The sequence below is a fragment of the Drosophila obscura genome, unplaced genomic scaffold, assembly GCF_018151105.1.
Source record: "Drosophila obscura isolate BZ-5 IFL unplaced genomic scaffold, ASM1815110v1 contig_1, whole genome shotgun sequence".
NCBI lineage: Eukaryota > Metazoa > Arthropoda > Insecta > Diptera > Drosophilidae > Drosophila > Drosophila obscura.
In genome coordinates this window covers 3,303,604-3,322,482 of record NW_024542679.1, presented here as the reverse complement: position 1 = coordinate 3,322,482, position 18,879 = coordinate 3,303,604, and the positions used below count along the sequence as shown (strand labels likewise).

Sequence of the window (18,879 nt, the reverse complement as noted above, 5' to 3'; positions counted from 1 at the left end):
GGGTCGGTCGGGTTGTAGTTGTAGTTCAAAACACGCACAAACAACATCTACAAAAAATGCTTTACGATATCGGGCTTAATACATTTGTCTGTCTGGACTGTCTGTCTGTCTGTATATAGTTTATATCTTTTATATATGTAGATGGAGATCAGCATACCAATTTCTACAAACAGGCAAACACAAAACTCAAACAACATTGAAAAATAATGCATTTTGTAACATATTTTTTTTTTGGTTTTTCGTTTTTTGTTTTTGTTTTCATAACGGTAACGGTAAATTTCTAGTTATTGTCCTTAGATTTTTTGTTGTTGGATATTCGATATAGGTTTCTGGATTTCGATTGATATTCAATCTGCTCATTCATTTCAATCATTTTGCACGCTTAATTGACTCTTGCCGCGCACGCAGCATCATCTTATGGAGGGCACATCTCTCTCATTCAAAGAAAAGAAAACAAAGGAAAAGAAGAGAAAAACTCTGTCCCCAGCCAGAAAATTCATAAAATAAAACTAAATGGAAACGATGATCGTTTTTGTTTTTTTCGTTTTTGGTTTGGTGTGTAAAAAACTCAAGTCTTTTTTTGTTTTTAGTGTTAACTAAACTAAAATCGCGAAAATAAAAATCACAAATTGCAATCGGTATAGAATTTCTCTCTAGGCTAAGGGACGATGCACGCACACAAAACTTGATAGTGACTGCTGCTCCTGCTGCTGCTGCCGGTGTTGGTGCTCCTTCTTAGGAGGTCCTGATGACGCCGCCGGGTCCTGGCAGGCCACTGATGCGCCCGGTCAGATAGGAATCCACTTGGCGGGCTGCTTGGCGACCCTCGGTGATGGCCCAGACGACCAGCGACTGTCCACGCCGGCAATCTATAAAACCAAAGCATATAGAAAATCAAAGAAGATCCCTCCAGTGAGACACCCAAGTACATACCGCCCGCAGCAAAGACCTTGCCATTGGAGGTGCCATACTGTCCATTGGTGGCCTTGATGTTGCCACGCGGATCCAGCTCGAGGCTTAGCTCCGAGGACACTGTCTTCTCGGGTCCCAGGAAGCCCATGGCCAGGAGTATCAGATCGGCGGCAAAGTACTTCTCAGAGCCGGCCACCTCCTGCATGCGCCACTGGCCCGTCTCCGTCTTGGTCCACTCGACCTCGACGGTATTGACGCCCGTGATGTGCCCGTTCTCGCCGATAAACTCCTTGGTGGTGGTGCAATACTGACGCGGATCCTTGCCCCACTTGAGCTTCACCTCCTCGTGGCCGTAGTCGACGCGGAATACCTTGGGCCACTGCGGCCAGGGATTATCCTCGGCTCGCTTCAGTGGCGGCTCTGGGAGAATCTCGAAGCTGGTGATGCTCTTGGCGCCCTGCCGCAGCGATGTGGCAATACAATCGCAGCCGGTGTCGCCGCCGCCAATGATGATCACATCCTTGCCGGCAGCGGAGATGATGTCCTGCTTGCCGCCCAGCTGTTTCTTCTGCTGCGCCTCAAGGAACTCCATGGCAAAGTGGATGCCCTTCAGGTCACGATTGGCCAGCGGCAGATCACGGGGCCATGTGCTTCCAGTGGTCAACAGCACAGCATCATATCTACAGGGGAAACCATAAAGATTAGAGCGGCATTCCAATGGCCAGTGGCGAAGGGATTACTTACTCCTTCAGCAGCTGCTCGGCCTTCAGGTCCTTGCCCACATGCACATTGGTGCGGAATTCGATGCCCTCTTCGGCCATGAGGTCCACGCGACGCTTGACCACCTCCTTGGACAGCTTCATGGTGGGAATGCCATACTGGAGCAGACCCCCCACACGATCGTTGCGCTCGAAGACGGTCACAAAGTGTCCCGCACGATTCAGCTGCTGAGAGGCTGCCAGTCCCGAGGGACCAGAGCCCACGATGGCCACCCGCTTGCCGGTGCGCACCTCTGGGATCTCTGCCTTGATCCAGCCCTGCTCGAAGGCGTGATCAATAATGGCGCATTCAATGTTCTTGATCGTCACGGCCGGCTCCGAGATTCCGAGGACACAGGAGCCCTCGCAGGGTGCCGGACAGACGCGTCCCGTGAACTCGGGGAAGTTGTTCGTCTGCAGCAGCTGGCGCAGTGCCTCCTGCCACTCGCCATGGAAGATCAGGTCGTTCCACTTAGGTATGATGTTGCCCAGCGGACAGCCCGTGGAATTGGACTGACAGAAGGGCACGCCGCACTCCATGCAGCGGGCGGCCTGCACTTTGAGGTTCTTGCGGACATGCGGGAAGTTGTAGACCTCATTCCAGTCCTGCTGTCGATCGGCGGCATCCCGGTACGGTGCCGTCTCCCGCTTGTACTTGACAAAGCCGCGCGTCTTGTCCAGGACACGATCGGCACGCTTCTGCTCGAGGGCCACATCCTGGATGGCCTCCTCGATGTCCTTGATGTGCGGCTCGTGCTTGCCATTGCCATTCTCGATGGCCGCTGCCTTCAGCGGTTGCTCCACCGCCTGCTGCTCGGCCATGTCCTGCAGCGCCTTCTGGTATTCGTACGGGAAGACCTTCACGAACTTTGCCTGCGATGCGGCCCAGTTGTCCAGCAACTCCTTGGCCACCTTGGATCCTGTTTTCTCAATGAAATCCGCCAGCAGTTTCTTCACAATCTGCACATCCTCTGCAATCTCCAGAGGCAGCAGTTCCACACTCTCCGGATTCACTTTGGGCTTGAAGGAGCCATCAATATCATAGACATAGGCAATGCCACCCGACATGCCAGCCGCAAAGTTGCGTCCGGTGAGGCCCAGGATCACCACGAGTCCACCAGTCATGTACTCGCATCCATGATCGCCCACACCCTCGACGACGGCGGTGACGCCCGAATTGCGGACACAGAAACGCTCGGCGGCAATGCCACGGAAGAAGGCTGTGCCCTCGGTGGCGCCATAGAGGCACACATTACCCACAATCACATTCAAGTGGGACTCAAAGGTGGCCGTGTCCTGGGGCGAGATGACCACATTGCCACCGCACAGCCCCTTGCCCACATAATCGTTGGCATCGCCCTTGAGTGTGACATTCACGCCGCGAGCGAGGAAGGCGCAGAAGCTCTGGCCAGCGGAGCCCTCGAGGAAGATGTCAATGCTCTTGCCAGCGGGCAAACCAGCTTCGCCATATTTACTAGAGGCGAGAAAGGAGATGGGGGACAAGATTAGGATTTGATGATCCAGCAAAGCGATCTAGGAGATACCCACCAAGCAATATGGTAGCTGAGAGTGGAGCCAAATGCTCGAGCTTCGTTATGGATGCGCATCTTGACGGTCACATTGTCATCGGATCCATTGAAGATCTGCTGCGCCTTGGCAATCAGTTCGTTGTCCAAGCGCTTCTCCAGCTGGAAGTCCTGCTTCACAGAGCCACCGACAATGTTGGTGCCCGGCCGAAGCTCCAGCGCAGGCTGCAGCAGCAGCTTCAGATCCAAATTACTGCTCTTGGCCTCCCGCTGGCTGGCCACACGCAACAGATCTGTGCGTCCAATCAGATCTTGGAATTTGCTTATGCCGAGACTGGCCATGATTTTGCGAATCTACACAAGAGGGGAGCGAGAGATTACTTGGTCTGCTATGGTAGGGTATCCTTCACGTCTCTAAGCTTACATCTTCTGCCAGCATGAAGAAAAAGTTGATGACATGTTCGGGTTTGCCAGTGAATTTCTTGCGCAGCTCAGGATCCTGGGTGGCAATGCCCACGGGGCAGGTATTCAAATGACATTTGCGCATCATGGTGCAACCTTTTGTGGGAGTGAAAGATTAGTCTCTTGCGAGGAATTGCCAGTAGCCTTTACTCACCCATCACAATCAATGGCGCTGTGCTGAAGCCGAATTCATCAGCACCAAGAAGGGCGGCCACAACCACATCGAATCCAGTACGCAGCTGTCCATCCGCTTGGACAATCACACTGCAGAACAGCAGCAGCAGAAGAATAAGAAGAAGGATCACATGAAGGAGCAGGCAGATATCCAGACCAGACCGTTTGAGAGTAGGGAAGACACGACATAAAAAAGGAACGCAATGTTAGCAAACAAAACAGTGCAAGTTTTAATTTAATGAGAAGAAATTACGAATGGAGCACACAGCACACAGCGCACGGAGCGTGGCGCGACGATCGTGACACGAAGTGAGTGAGCGAGCAAGTGAGTGGATTTTGGATTGGATCGAGGCTTGAGACAATTTCAACAAATTTGCAGCGAAAAATCAGCATATGAGGAGACACACAACTGCGTGTGGTGTGGTGTGGCACAATCAGGAGGATCAGTATAGAGGCTTGGCCTTCCATCGAGCAATATCCATTTCGATAATTCAAAGATCAACGTAGATCTTTCAGCGTTTTATTTGCCATTTCTCTGGTATTTTGGTTGTGGATCTTTCCATATATTTCAATCTGTGATTTACTTAGACTTCAATCTATATTTTCTGTCTGTTTTCTATCAATGATTCTCGTACTCCTCATTGGTCTCATCCTGCGCCACATGGCCAACAGCATAATAGGAATCAATCGATCATTTGATCTCTCTCTCTCTCTCTGTCTATTCATAAAGAGCATTTTGTTTTTATTCTGATTACGCTGCTTCCAACGCTGTCTTCGCTGGGGATAACCACCAAACCAGGCACACTTTCAGTAATGGGGTTGGTTTCATGATTAGTAGAATAACAACAGAGGAAGATCTCTGGCAGCCTGCTCTCCTGGTCGATGACTTACCGTGATCGTAGATTATTCAAAACCAGAACTTGATGCGTCTCTGCAATGCCCAATTCCCAGGGCATGCCGGCATTCTTGATGCCCGTCCAGGAGCTGGCACCAGTGCCGCCATCATGGCCAGAGATTACAATATGCTCGGCTTTGCCCTACAAAATACAGATGATAAAATGGGAATTCTCCTGCTGAAAGTTGCGCTTAAACTTACTTTGGCAACTCCCGAGGCCACCACGCCAACGCCCACCTCAGAGACGAGCTTCACACTGATCCTGGCATTGGGATTGGAGCACTTTAGATCGTAGATCAACTCGGCCAGATCCTCAATCGAATAAATGTCGTGATGTGGCGGTGGGGAGATCAAGCCCACTCCCGGCACCGATTTACGGGTCTTGGCTATTTCTTTGGTTACCTTGTAGCCAGGCAGCTCCCCGCCCTCGCCGGGCTTGGCGCCTTGGGCCATTTTGATCTGCAGATCATCGGCATTTGCCAGATACGAGGCGGTGACACCAAAGCGTCCCGATGCCACCTGCTTGATGGCCGAACGGCGGCTATGATTGGGATCTTGATCTGCAGGCCAATCGAAGGAAAAGATTAGCATTGCTTTAGGGAAAATGCAACCTCTAAAAAAGACTTACTCAAATAACGATCAGAGTCTTCGCCTCCCTCGCCCGTGTTGCTCTTGCCACCAATGCGATTCATGGTGACGGCCAGGGTCTGATGAGCCTCCAAAGAGATGCTGCCAAAGCTCATGGCACCAGTGGCAAAGCTACCAATAGAATAAATTATTAATTTCTGCTTTAAGCAACATTCAGAGACGCTTCCTACCGCTTCACAATCTCACTGGCTGGCTCCACTTCCGATAGATCGATCTTCTGGCGATCGCTGACAAACTCCAGCTGCCCGCGGAGAGCGCACTTCTTCACGCTGTCCAGAGTGGTCTTCTTGAAGGCCTCAAAGGCATCCAGATTCTTGCTGACAGCCGCCTCCTGGAGGCTACCGATGGACGAGGGCTCGTTGATGTGCGCCTCGCCGCCATGGCGCCAGTGATAGTGTCCGGGATTGCGCAGGATACGTGTGTCCGGCGAGATCTTGCAGTATGTAAGCTGATAGCGTTCGAGTCCTTCCTTGGCGAGTATCTCCAGGGTGACGCCACCGATGCGGGACTGAGTGCCGCGGAAGCACTTGGCCACCAGATCGATGCCCAAGCCCACGGCCTCAAAGATCTGGGCGCTCTTGTACGACTGCAGTGTGCTGATGCCCATTTTGGCCATCACCTTGGCAATGCCCGTGTCGATGGCCTGGGCGTAGGCCGCGTAGATCTGCTTGTCCGTGACCTCGTGCCCGATGACGCCATCATCGCGCAGAGCCTGAGCCAGCTCAAAGGCCAAATAGGGGCAAATGGCATCGGCACCGTAGCCGAGAAGCACGCAAATGTGATGCACCTCGCGGGCCTCCGCCGTCTCCACAATAATGCCGACCTTCATGCGCTGCAGCGTCTCAATCAGATGATGATGCAGTGCCCCCAAAGCGAGGAGAGCCGAAACGGCAGTCATGCCATTGGAGCCGGCATTGCGATCGGAGATCACGATCAACTGGTAGCCCGCTTGCGCAGCATTGTAGCCCTCGCGACAGACGCGTTCGATGCACTCGAGGTAGCCCGGGACGCCGTCGCTGAACTGGAATGTAATGTCCAGGACCTTGGTCTTCCAGCCGCGATGCGTGTTCCGCTTCAGAAGCTGGGTGTCTGGAATGCTCAGTATGGGATTGGTGAGCCAAATGCGATGCACCTGCTGGGCGGACGGCTGCAGGAGATTGGCCTCCGGCCCCAGTGGACACTGCATGGACATGACCACCTTCTCGCGGAATGGATCGATCGGGGGATTGGTCACTTGGGCGAACAGCTGCTTGAAGTATTCATAGGCCACCGGCTGGAAATTGGACAGACAGGCCAGTGGGGAGTCATTGCCCATGGAGCCAAGAGCCTCCTTTCTGTAAAAGGCAGTTTGGGCATTGCAGATTAGAGATTGTAAGGGTGGGCATATCCTTTACTTACTTGTTCTTAAACATGGGAATCAGCAGCATGTTTACCGTCTCTGTGGTGTAGCCGAAAAGCGACAGCCTTGGATCGAAGATACCGCGCTGGGAAGCGGGCAACTTGGAGAGATCTTCCACTGGAAGAGCATTCAACATATTGGCATTGCGTATCTCATCCAAAGTGATCTGTTTATGAGGGAAGGAAATCGAATTAGAGTTCAGTTGTAAGAGGGACAGTTGGCGCATGCTTGGAATGAAACGCAAAGACTATAAAATAACCAAGAAAACGAAAATAGAAACGAATCTTTGGCATTGCGTACAAAATCCATAAAGGTTAAAGTATTTTCCACGCCATGTGCAGTAGATTTCATCGGTTTTACACACACAATTATGAGTTTATTTGATTTATAGATATACATATATTAAATTAAGAATTGGGTTATTCTACACGCAACGTGCAGTAGATTTCATCGGTTTTTCATACAAAGTGTTGTATTTTTTTTGATTTGTTGGGTTATTGAGTTATTCTACACGCCATAAGCTGTAGATTTCATCGTTTCTTCTTCGTAATTCTGATGCATGTTCTTGCTGAAAGAAACGATGAAATCTTCTGCATGTCGCGTGTTTAATACCCTGACTGCAGCATAAATCATAAGTAGAATAGAAACTTGCAAACCTTTATCTATTAATTTTTATTTATTATTTATTCTTGGTGTATTTTATTGTCTCGTTATCACGAAAACTCAAACAAGGAGAAAGCAACAAAGCAACAATTAACGAAAAGTTCTAAGGACAACAACTACCGGGCACTAGGACCAAGGGGCAAACACCATTTGTGGACTCACCATCTGCATTAGTAATTAGTCCCCACCACACAAATACATTTAACATTTGTAAGTAGATATTGAGGGGGGGGGGATTGAATATTCATTCAATTGATATTCATATTCATATTCACATTGAAAGCGTGAGAGAGAAATGAGGACAAATTTAGACAAAATACAATTTTAAATGAGCCGAACGTATTCGTGTGTCGTGTCTGGGGTGTATGGATGTTTGTGTCGTCTGGAGATGATTAGTGGGAGGAGGAGTTGGAGTAGAAGACGGATGCTCTACTGTGTGTGCGACCGTTTCGGCCTTCACTCACCTTCTGCTGCAGCCATTCGGAATGGGGACGCGACTTGGAGATGTGCTGCTTCAGTTCAATGTCCTGGATGAGCTTCTTCTCCTTGGTGTCCACCAGCAGCATGCGTCCAGGCTTGAGGCGGCTCTTCAGCGTCACCTGCGAGGGATCCACATCGTAGACCCCCACCTCAGAGGCCATCACAAGAACGTTCTCTTTGGTCACATAAAAGCGCGACGGACGCAGCCCGTTCCTGTCCAGCACGGCGCCAATGTAGCGGCCATCGGTGAAGCTGATGAGAGCAGGTCCATCCCAGGGCTCCATCACACAGGCGGCCCACTGATAGAAGTCGCGCTTCTCCTGCGGCATCGTCTTGTCGTTCTGCCACGCCTCTGGCACCATGGTCATCACGGACTCTGGCAGCGACCTCTCGCTGGCCATCGTAATGAACTCCAGGACACAGTCAAAGGAGCCCGAGTCCGAGAGATTGGGCTCCACCACAGGATAGAGTTTCTTCAGCTGTTCCCCGAACGCCTCCGACTCCATCACACCCTCGCGGGCCTTCATGAGGTTCACGTTGCCGCGCAGCGTGTTTATCTCCCCATTGTGGGCGAGCACCCTCAGCGGATGGGCACGCTCCCAGCTGGGGAAGGTGTTGGTGGAGAAGCGCGTGTGCACCAGCGCCAGATAGGTCTCAAACTCTGGATCCTTGAGGTCCGTGTAGTAGTCCCACAATTGATCCGAGGTAAACAGACCCTTGTACACCACCGTGCGATCCGACAGCGAGCAAATGTAGAAGCGTCTGCCCTGCTTGGCAAGCTCATGGCTGGCCCGCTTCCTCAGGACAAACACCTTGCGCTGGAAGTCCTTCTCCTCACTGCCCTCGGGACGACGAACGAAAACCTGCCGCGACAGTGGCTCCGATTTGCGTGCCACCACGCCAATGGCCTGCTGATTAGCCGGTACAGTGCGCCAGGCAATCACCGCCAGACCCAGGCTCTGGGCCAGATCATTAAACTCCTTTTCGGCAGCCGCATGCTGGGCCTCGTCCAAGTAGAAAATGCCAGTGGCATAGTCACCAAGATCGGGCAGCGTTTTGCCATCTTTGGCCCTGAAAATGGCAAGAGGAAAATGTGTTCGTAATTGGGGAAGGAAATCATTTTGATTGCGGTGTCGCTTCATGTGTAATGCGCCATAAAAGTGCATCCCAGCGTCAGATTTCCATTTCGTGTAATTGAATCTGAGGCGTTTCATTCATTGCGCCATTCTACCTCATATGACAAACCGATGCCATCCATTGAGTGCAGTTTCGAGTGACGAAGATCATCTCGCATCACAGCTGTCAGTTAGTTAGTTAGTCAGTCAGTCGGTCGGTGCGTCTGGCAGTCCCCCTGTTCAGTTCACCTGTTTGTCATTCAGAAACGTGCATTCCATAGACTTAAAGATCGCCTATAGACGACGGGGCTTCCATTCGATCTCGTTCTTATTACGTCGCAGCATTCAGTGAAGCAGCCAGCAGCGCCCCTTCATTGGGGGGAGGGAGAGAGCATTTAGCAGCAGCCGCGTGCCTCTCCATTGGGGGGCGAGGGAGAATGCCTCTTATAATTTCACAATTAGTCTGCGACTTAAAGCGTTCCTTGAACTTGAAATTCAACCCAAATCTCATATCACTTAACACGCGCCCGTCTAGAGGGAATTGCGTGCCACGACACCCCAACACCCCTCTCAGAACACCATCGAATGATCGCTAATTAAACTAGATTTATGACATGACGTGCGACATTACGCCATTTAATCGACTGGACACATGTGCATATAATCTATATATGTATTTCGACAGATGTAGCACTAATTCTATGGCAAATAGTCGCGAATTTATTCGATTGATTACATTTCGCACATTTCGCGTTGTAAATCGTTTGAGCAGTCATATTTATTAGGAGGGGTTATGGAGCGACTCAATTTACCACAGCAAACAATTAGATACAGTTTTATAAGGTTATATATAACTTTTAAGTTAAAGTTTTTAACTTATATATTAACTTTTAATGCCATTACCTATAAAATGATCTGCTTAAATTCACAAATTGTTCTTCCATTTAAAAGCAGAACAGAACCCAGGCCCCCTTGCTCTCTTTCTCTCTCATTACTATGCACAACATCTCCCCCCACTTGGGAATAATTTAGCAGTTCGGCGGGGGCCTCGTTGTACTTTTCCATCGTTTGCCTCCAAAATAATATAATAAAATATAATACTTTAATGGAATAAATTGGCCTCTAGATTCCCTATCCCCTGCCTCAACTGTAGTTACTCCCCAAAGTACATTCTATCCAAAATATAACGGATATATACATCTATGTATATGCTAGGTTTATATACCGACAAACATATAGATGCCGGATTCTGGGCAATGCGTGACGAAAACACAAACCGTGCCAAAAATGCTGACAAAATAAACAGAAATCAGAAAACAGAAAACAGAATGTACATCGGATGAGAGAGAGCAAAGAGCAAATGTTGGATAGCTGTACATACATACGTACATATATTGTGTATACATATGTATATCTCATACATGACCATGGTTGGGTCTCGGTCTCTGTTTTGTGAGGGTCTATGAGGGGATGGGGATGTGCTTCATTTCAGCAAACTATTTTTGACGTGCTCGACTGCCGCCGACTGATGCTATCAGTCGGTTACAGTACTTTTGAAAGCCAATGTACCCGTAAATAAATGGATATGCTCGAGGGAAAGCCTAAGGGGAAACTTGTATGCACTTCATTGCACTTCTATTCAGTAGCTGAATCGCATAAAACTATCATGTGTTGATTCTTTTATAAGCCTCCAATGAATGGTTTCATTCTTTCGGTAGAATTACAATCTATGATCCCCATTTTACTACACATTACTATCTATAATCCTGCTTTAGGGGCAATAAAAATATATAAAAGTGCGCAATAAATGTAGAATAAAGACAAGTGCAGCTCAGGAATAAGTCTCAACAATGGAAAAATATAACCCTACGATAAGAAAACCTATTATTACTCATAGTAAAAGTGCACTTTCCCTTTACATCATGATAACTGCTACGCTCGCAATATGGAAGCTAATCCAACGGAAATTAACCCTTTTCTTAACATTCAGTAGGTCAGTTCGATGCACATACTATATACCCTTCTCTATAAAGAGTATTCCCAGTGACAGACAGCGACAAGTGACATGAGAGAGAGACAGAGTGAGCTTTGAGCTATTTTCGTATTTCGCGCACGAGATCGCAGCGATATCGTGTAAGGCATTCATCAATGGCAATCAGGCGGCGCCATAGAGGAACAGACCGGCATATACAATATAGAAATAATATTACGAGTATATGGAACTTACAAAGACTTGGCATAGAGTCCATGGGGAATGGAGGCCAAGACGCCAGCACCGTCGCCAGTGTCATTGTCGCAGGCGCAGGCCCCACGATGATTCATCCGTTCTGACAGGGTCTGGGCATCACGTAGAATCTGAGGATCGTAGAAAATCGGAGAACAATTAGAGATGGTGAATCCTGCTCCAGGGTGGGGGGGACAGCGACGGCTGCTAACCTTGTGAGAGCGTTTGCCATCGATGGCCACAATGAAGCCAACGCCGCAGGCCTCGTGCTCGTTCTGGGGATCGTAGAGTCCCTGTTTGCCAGGTGCCTCCCAGGGCATCTGCTCCTGCGGGACATCCTGCTGCTCCTCCTGCTCCTGGTCCTCCTCGCTCAAATGCAATTCATTCGATTGTTCGTTGATGCGCGACGCGTTAACGTTGTTGCCACTGCCACTACTGGCGGATGCGGCAACCGAGTTCTCGATGATGGTATCGATGGATGTTTCAACAGAGGATTCACATTCAAATTCGCAATTGTCAGTGGTTATTGGTGCCATTATACGATTATATACCCTTTGCACTTGCTAAAAATTGTCTCTTGTTTGTCGCTTGGCGTTTAATTTGTTTTCTTTTTTTGTGATTGTTTCGTGTTTACTTCACAGTTAGAGAACAAACAGTTATTTCTGTTTTTTATTTGGCTGTAAAAAAATAAGATAAAAACAATTTTTAATTGATATTTTCTTTTTCGACGCCGCCGCAGCCGCCGCTGCTGCTGTTGCACTTTTTGCACGTTTTACAGTTAGTTGCTTGGTCTCCCTTTTGCACTATTTTCACACACACACACATACAGATTCTTGTTCTGTTTTCGTATTCCTTTTTTTCTTGCCTCCAAGTTTTGTTGTAAGTTTTTTCTCGCGCAAGACGCTTTCTGGGGGGCACACGCGACACTGACGGCTGCTCACAAGCGAATGAAATGGGGAGCGAGCAGCAAAGCCCCAACGAACCCCCATCTCAGATCAGTGCAAGGCATGTTGCGCTGTAGGGTGCGGCCATTAACAGAAACCTCAGAACACAGCGAGAAGGAAAAAGTGCAAACTGAAGAGAGAGAACTACTCCCACACTTTTGATTCGGTGCAGATGAACTTGCTCTCCGCAAAGTCCGTTAATATGAGGTGTCGCATGTGTTCCAGAGTACACAGGTAGAGCGCAAAGCAAGAGAGAGTAGGAGAGCGGTGGTCCCCAGCAATGCCTCACCTCACATCAAACACACCCTGATCGCTCTCTCCCACGCCTGTTCTGGCTGTCCCGCTGCCCTACGAATTTAAAGCCTGATTCAATTTCCAATTGCTTTCATGTAATGCAATTTTTCTTATCACAAAAAAAATATTTATTTTCCACTAAAACACACTCTTCCTCTCGCCCTTTCTATCGCTCTATCTCTTCCTCTCTGAGAGGCTCTTCACCTGAAAAGCTTAGCTAAATTGCTTCCTAAATAGACAGTTCGACGATCCATGCGTCGAATCAATCTTTACAATTGATTGACAGATTGATTAAACAACCGATTGCCCCTCCAGAGGGGCGAGACCTTGAAATGCTCGACACTACGTAATGCGAAAAATCGTTCGATATTTACAGGAGCGTTTTATCGAACAAGGAACGAGAGGAGCGACTGACTGCCACAATCACTAAAATGTTATCAAATTGCAATTGTGGAATTACTTGTCATGTATTATTGTAGAAAATACATATCAAGTGGCGTCACAGAACGACGTTATAAACAAATTTCCCCGATCCATCGGTCGTATGCTTGAAAATGCGATTCACAATATGCACACGAGTATGACAACAATAAAAACAAATATTCAGTTGAGAAATAACAATTTCAAATATTCGAAATGAACAACAAAATTAATTCTGTTTTTCGAGAATATTTTCAAACGATACACAAAAACACAGCACCGGCACCAGAATCGTCTTTGTTTTAGGATTATAATTTTAGATAATTTTTGTTGTTGCACCTCGTATATTTTTTGTTAAACCAAAGATCTGCCATCCATAATTCACTGTCAGCCATTGTCGTCGCATATGGAAGAATTTTCTTTTATTGCATACATATCTATCTATGGGGTCCTTCAACTGTTGACCAGAAAAAATGCATTTCAAATGATGTATGCTTATATGTAAGTATATTTTTGGAATATACATCGATGCTCTGCGTTCATCTAGCGAGCTCTTCTCAAAATAGAATCTCCATTAGAAAGATAAAATCATTCTAGATTTCTGCCAAAATTTTCCATCAATTCTTCAGTTCTTTCTTTCTTTTCTTATTTTTTTCTTTGGCCTAATTATATTTTTGGTTGCAATCTTTCTGCAAATCTTTCTCCCATTTTATAGTTCGATTGCTTTAATTGGGAGAACATAAATTAATCAATCAGAAGGTGTGCGGTAGGCGATAAGCGGCCAAGTTCATGGGGCCTAACAGACGGGGACCGATACCGTGCCCATAGGAAATCACTTCCCCTCTCCTTATCAAAGACTTTCTATTGTGCTCCGCAGACGACGGCTACTACTAAGAATTACATACATATATGGTTCAAAGTCCCAGCAGGCGGAGCGTAGAGAGGCGATGGGAATGGAATCTATCAGGCGGTTGTTTGCGACGTCATGCCGCAATCTCAATCTTCGACGGTGACACATTCCTCCGCTAGCAGTATTCTCGCCCTGTAATCGGCTCAGAGAAAGAGGATAGAGTCCGGCTGTACCCAGCAGATAAAAGCCAAAAATTTGACAAGCTATAACACTTTCTACCTCTTAAAGATAACCTGTCAAAGCAGGCGGTTTAGGGGTATATCTTATTTGATATACGAAATGTAGTCCGCAAAGGTAGATCTCTTCGATATGCTTTCATTCACATCCTTTTAAAATTCACAATCGATAACGGAATTCGATATGTATCGATATCATATCAATATCAATAAAATATATATACAGTGTCGATCAATCTCTTTCTTAATCGATTTCTTGAATTTTGATTAGACTCTTTTCGTGTTGTTGGTAGTTATTTCGGTATCAGGCGTTTAACATGTGCCGAACGAGTGTCTGCAACTGAGGAAGCGGCAAGAGGCAGGCAAGAAATCTCTTTAATTTTTATTTTCTCTATTTGCTAATAATCTATGCCGTCGCTCCGCCGTTGGCCCCCCGCGCCGACTCAACCAGACCTTAGATAAGATTCATTCACGACACGAGCGACACAACCGAGAATCTAATGGCACACTGAACTTTCCTGCAAATCCCCTCCCTTCCCCGTGGGTGGTTTATTAGTAGAGATTATCGGTGTACCATTGGGGGGGAGCATTATTCACGATTTGCATGCGTGATTGGGAGAGGAAAGTGCTATTAATACGTTTCGATTTCTGGTTGAATGCGTAATGCCCTCCCTCCAGAAACACCGATAAGAACCCTCCTATGGGAAACATGGAACGTGACGTAGCTGGAACATTTAGATCCCGAACGGCGCAGGCACAGTGGAAAGTTTTGACTAAACTTCAAGTGTCTGGAATTTGGCAGCGAGATTTATGAAAAAGATAACCAATGCCCCCCCGAAAAAAAAAACAAATTTTGTTAGCTGTATGGCATCATAATCGTGACTTGAATAAAAACAGATATTATTGTGGGTTTCAAGGGGTAACAAAAAGTAGCCAAAAACCACAGATAAATCTTGTAGATAAACAACTATAAATAACTATAAACTCTATCAGTCATTTGGATTGATCTTTTCCTTCGTTCATCTCATACTTTCACTCAGTTCTGTTCTCCTTGCATAACTCTACCAAAATGCGTCACAAAAACCAATCTATTTTCAGATCAGAATATAATACATATTTCATAGCATAAATTCCAATAGCAAGTATTTGTCACGTGTTTTGACATTTTAGTTCGTTTATTTAATGCAGTTTTTCTCAAAGAGAAGGGAATGGGACACCCTGTTCTCCATTTATCCAGGAATCCCAGACTATAGAGTCTAGACTCTGCTCGCAGCTCAAAACAAATATTTGGACTTCCAATGAAGCGGCGAGAAAATAAAGCAAAGAAATCCAATATTGTACATATGGCAAACAAGTCTGCAGACTTTCAACCTGAGAATAGATCGGAGAACAGAGAGAGCAAGAAACACAGAGAGAGAGAGAGAGAGAGAGAGAGAGAGATACGTGAGGAAGAGGCCACTGTTGTTTCCATTGCGTTGGTGCAAAGTCCGAAAACGCGGCAGCCGCGTGTGGCCCACATCTACATCTCTACTTTGGGGGGATATCTGTATGCAGATATATACGTATGCGTAGCGCTCATCTATATATAATATATATTTATAATGTAAACAAGAACCGCAACAAGTTTCAATAACCCCGAAATAAATAAATAAATAACGAAAACATTGCGTGCGGTAGGTTAATGTTTTGGGCATGCCAAAGGGCCATTATTCAAGGATAATCATCAACGGTCCTAATGGGTGTCAGGCTCTAACCAATAGAAAAGCCATTAGCATTAGCCTCTGAATGCAAATCCCTGCCCGCCATAAATAGAACCGGTAGCTCCTTCCGCTATAAATTTTTGTATTTCAGCGATTTATGATCGAATTTAGGGCTGGCTTTCGGCTATCGTCCGGGAATTGCCACTATCTGACCCGACTGTTCTGCTTATCGGGGACTCGGCTCGGGGTACTTGAAGTGGTCGAGAGGTAACAATTTTATGGCGTCCCCATACTTTGTTTTATGGAAAAGCGAGAGGGGGGAATTCCACAAGGGATAGCGCCTCAATTAGCCAGAGAAAAAAAAGGTTGTTTAAAAATAGTAACAATTTGTTTTCATTATCGCCACTGGGTTTTGTTGTTGGTTTAATTATGGAATCTCTACCCCCTTCATCGCCTTGTGGTTTGCTTTTTATTGCGCTTTGGAATTACACGTTGAACTATTTTTTTTTTATCTAGAACTACTCGCACGTTGGGGCCCACACAGCTACGGGATGAATGTTAATATATAGACCTAAGTGAACTTGGGCACTGTGAGCTATTAAAAATCGGTGAATAAAGAAATTCCATTACTTTGTTGTCTTAAAATCCCGCAACGCACTGTAGAGAAAATGTTTGCTAGCTAATTTAACTTGAAACTCGGTCCAAAGATCTATCTGCCTCTGAAAAGTGATAATAATCCATCAATTAGCAATAACTTCTTATGTTTCACAGTTTCAGGGTTTCAGTGATGAAAAATACAAGATCTATGCGTTCCAATGATGTAATATAATAGCGTATTTCTTTCTTTTATTGATCTATGTACATATTTACTTTACGATTGACTGAAACTTAAGGCACATAGTTCATGTATCTGGTGTATAATTTTATCTAAAAAAACATATGGAGAATGACGATACCCTACTCTTGCTCCGATATTATATATCGCAGCTGTTTGCTATTTATGGCAGAAGGTGCGGGACCATACCCCTGCTCCATGTTCCCCCCGCTAATTAAAAGGCGAGGTGCAGTTGGCAGTCCATAAACAAGCAACGTCGCAATTTGCATTAGTTTCCAATGAAAGCTGCCTCCAGATGGGACTGACTGAAAGAGAAAGAGAGAGAGAGCACGTAGTCGTTGCACTTTTGGGGTAGGTTGCCTCCCGCCCCTCAGGTAGCCCCTACTTCCATGAGGTAAATACAGTTGTGTATGCGAGGCAAAAATTCAAAGTAAATTAAAGAGGGGAGTGGTTGTGGGGAGCCCTGGGTGCCTGTCTCAGTCAGGTACCTTGTTTCGAGGTCTGAGTGCTACCTGTTTGTATAAGAGACCTCGGGACTCGACTGTCTATCGGGGCTTATCAGGCAAACTATGGGTAATCCTAGCGATAGAGAATCAATCAAAATGTAACTTGAATTCTGGAATTTATCAACAATAAGTCTGCGGCCCGAAGCAACATTTTGTTATCGTAATTGTTGCCACGATCGCCCCAACCTACACCACCCCACCCACTCTCCCACTCTCTTTGAGGCTGCGACGCAATTGGAAAATCACTGAACCGGTAAGCCGCAACAACCTGCGGCGCCACCGAGAACCAACGCAATTCGTATCCAATTTCAATTAGGAATTAAATGGCATTAAAAATGTGCACTCAATACGAAGAAATTGGAATGTTGTGCATTCCCTTTCCTGATTATAATCTTAGAGAGAGCTTTTCTCTTACTTAACTGCAAGAGAGGGCTTAGGTTCACACTTTGCCTCCTACTTTCTATCTTCCCAGTCTCAAGTCTCCCGAGTCTATTGTTCTGCTCCAAATCCTTCTCAAATCCTTTGGAAGTGCTTGGGATAAGAGAAAATGACAATAAGACAAAGCACATGTTATCCTTTAAATTGAAGGGCAATTGACGGAAGAAAAGGCCCTCGGAGAGTGGCAATGTGTGGAAAACGAGGAAATGCGCTGCGCTGCTGATTACATAACTGTTATGTAAGAGAGTGGGAGAGAGCACACACACTCGAAAGCTGACGCCGAGAGCGCAGCAATGTGTAAATGTCAAAGGGCAGTGACGTAGACGGACGGGCAAAACTTTGACGCCCACACACAAGGGACAAAGATGAGAGGAGGAACTGTAGCCACGGTATATTTACGTGAAGGTAAGGCAGGCTCGCTCTCCTAGAACACTCCCTCCGTCTGCCGGACCACTCCTATTGAGTATGCTTTGCGTATAACTAAAATCCCAAGCAAAGGAAATGCAAACACAGAGGCAGTCATTAAATTTGATACCATCTCCATTAAGGAAGCAATTTGTGGTAGTTTGTTGGTTTATTTATTCTGGCATTACTTTTTGCAGCTAACTTTGTTGCCATGGGCCCACTGTAAAGAAATCACTGCCATGGTCCACGGCTCTTCCTTTATCTCCGAATATCTTGCCCTGCCGAGAATAGGCAGAGCAGAGCCCTAACCTTACACTGACCTTGAAGCGGAGCAAGAGCAGCTGTGGTCTGCAGTGGAGCACCAGAAGCAGGCTGCGTTGGGAGAGGGGTGTGGAAATAGCGAAACGAGATTCTAAATGAAGCACCAGGCCAGGCGGCAAACATACACATACACATACAAACACAGCAGAACGACAACGACAAGAGCGAGAAGTTTGCGGCAGGGCGGCAAAGCCACAGTGCCGGCCATTCAGATAAGTGCATTCTCATTTGAGTTTATGAATGGAAACACTATGAATTTTCAATTGATTTTCAATCAATACAGTTAACGTAATCAATCAATAGATCATAAATCTTAAGCATCGCCATGAACCGTTGCTAATTTTATGCACTCCACTGTTGGTTAGAGAGATTGTTCTTGGATGTGAGAGCATGCTTTTCGACTTCTTCCTGCTCTTGTGCTTCTGTTGCCTCTTCTTCCCACACTCCCGCTTCTGATGTATGTATACGTGTGAGAGGAGTATGTGGGCATGTAAAATGTATTGATTTTCGCAGAGCAACTCTCATCACTGCATCATCGGGGGCACGCAAAAGTTAGACACAAAACTGTTTTTTTCATTTACTTTTATCTGCAGATGAAACTGTTGTTTTTAACCTCTTTAACACTACACAGATTTGAGATCTTTGTGCCTTTTCACGCCACGAAAGAACTTGGA

The 18,879-nt window shown here is 46.6% G+C and overlaps 1 protein-coding gene and 1 long non-coding RNA gene across 4 annotated transcripts; one reads left to right on the top strand and one right to left on the bottom strand.

Annotated features, from left to right (window-relative positions):
- Positions 1 to 550: 550 nt before the first annotated feature.
- On the bottom strand, positions 551 to 18,837 carry LOC111069493 (glutamate synthase [NADH], amyloplastic). 3 transcript variants are annotated; one of them, XM_022359581.2, is made up of 16 exons: positions 18,787 to 18,837; positions 11,469 to 11,933; positions 11,260 to 11,387; positions 7,902 to 8,988; positions 7,600 to 7,602; positions 6,774 to 6,940; positions 5,546 to 6,709; positions 5,356 to 5,486; positions 4,929 to 5,287; positions 4,724 to 4,869; positions 3,813 to 3,922; positions 3,621 to 3,754; positions 3,219 to 3,550; positions 1,657 to 3,144; positions 934 to 1,592; positions 551 to 869 (listed from the first exon to the last, which is right to left on the bottom strand). In XM_022359581.2, the coding sequence occupies exons 2-16, from the start codon at positions 11,790 to 11,792 to the stop codon at positions 736 to 738; spliced, it is 6,366 nt and encodes a 2,121-aa protein (XP_022215273.2). In that variant the 5' UTR covers positions 11,793 to 11,933; positions 18,787 to 18,837; the 3' UTR covers positions 551 to 735. The 3 variants fall into 3 exon arrangements, with proteins under 3 accessions (XP_022215273.2, XP_022215272.2, XP_022215274.2); XM_022359580.2 differs by lacking the exon at positions 18,787 to 18,837 and adding an exon at positions 12,084 to 12,189; XM_022359582.2 differs by lacking the exons at positions 7,600 to 7,602; positions 18,787 to 18,837 and adding an exon at positions 12,084 to 12,189.
- Positions 13,132 to 14,210, top strand: LOC111069494. Its single transcript, XR_002607284.2, has 3 exons — positions 13,132 to 13,415; positions 13,630 to 13,680; positions 13,792 to 14,210. It is a non-coding gene; the product is annotated as an uncharacterized LOC111069494 (long non-coding RNA).
- Positions 18,838 to 18,879: the final 42 nt, after the last annotated feature.

What these genes read in the sequence shown, in the direction of transcription:
- LOC111069493 (XM_022359581.2), bottom strand. Translation starts at nt 11,792, where the DNA reads ATGGCACCAATAACCACTGACAATTGCGAATTTGAATGTGAATCCTCT. An exon ending in GCCAGTGAGATTGTGAAGCG is followed by an intron (nt 5,487 to 5,545) that starts GTAGGAAGCGTC and finishes TTCTATTGGTAG; the next exon opens with CTTTGCCACTGGTGCCATGA. An exon ending in AGACTCTGATCGTTATTTGA is followed by an intron (nt 5,288 to 5,355) that starts GTAAGTCTTTTT and finishes ATTGGCCTGCAG; the next exon opens with ATCAAGATCCCAATCATAGC.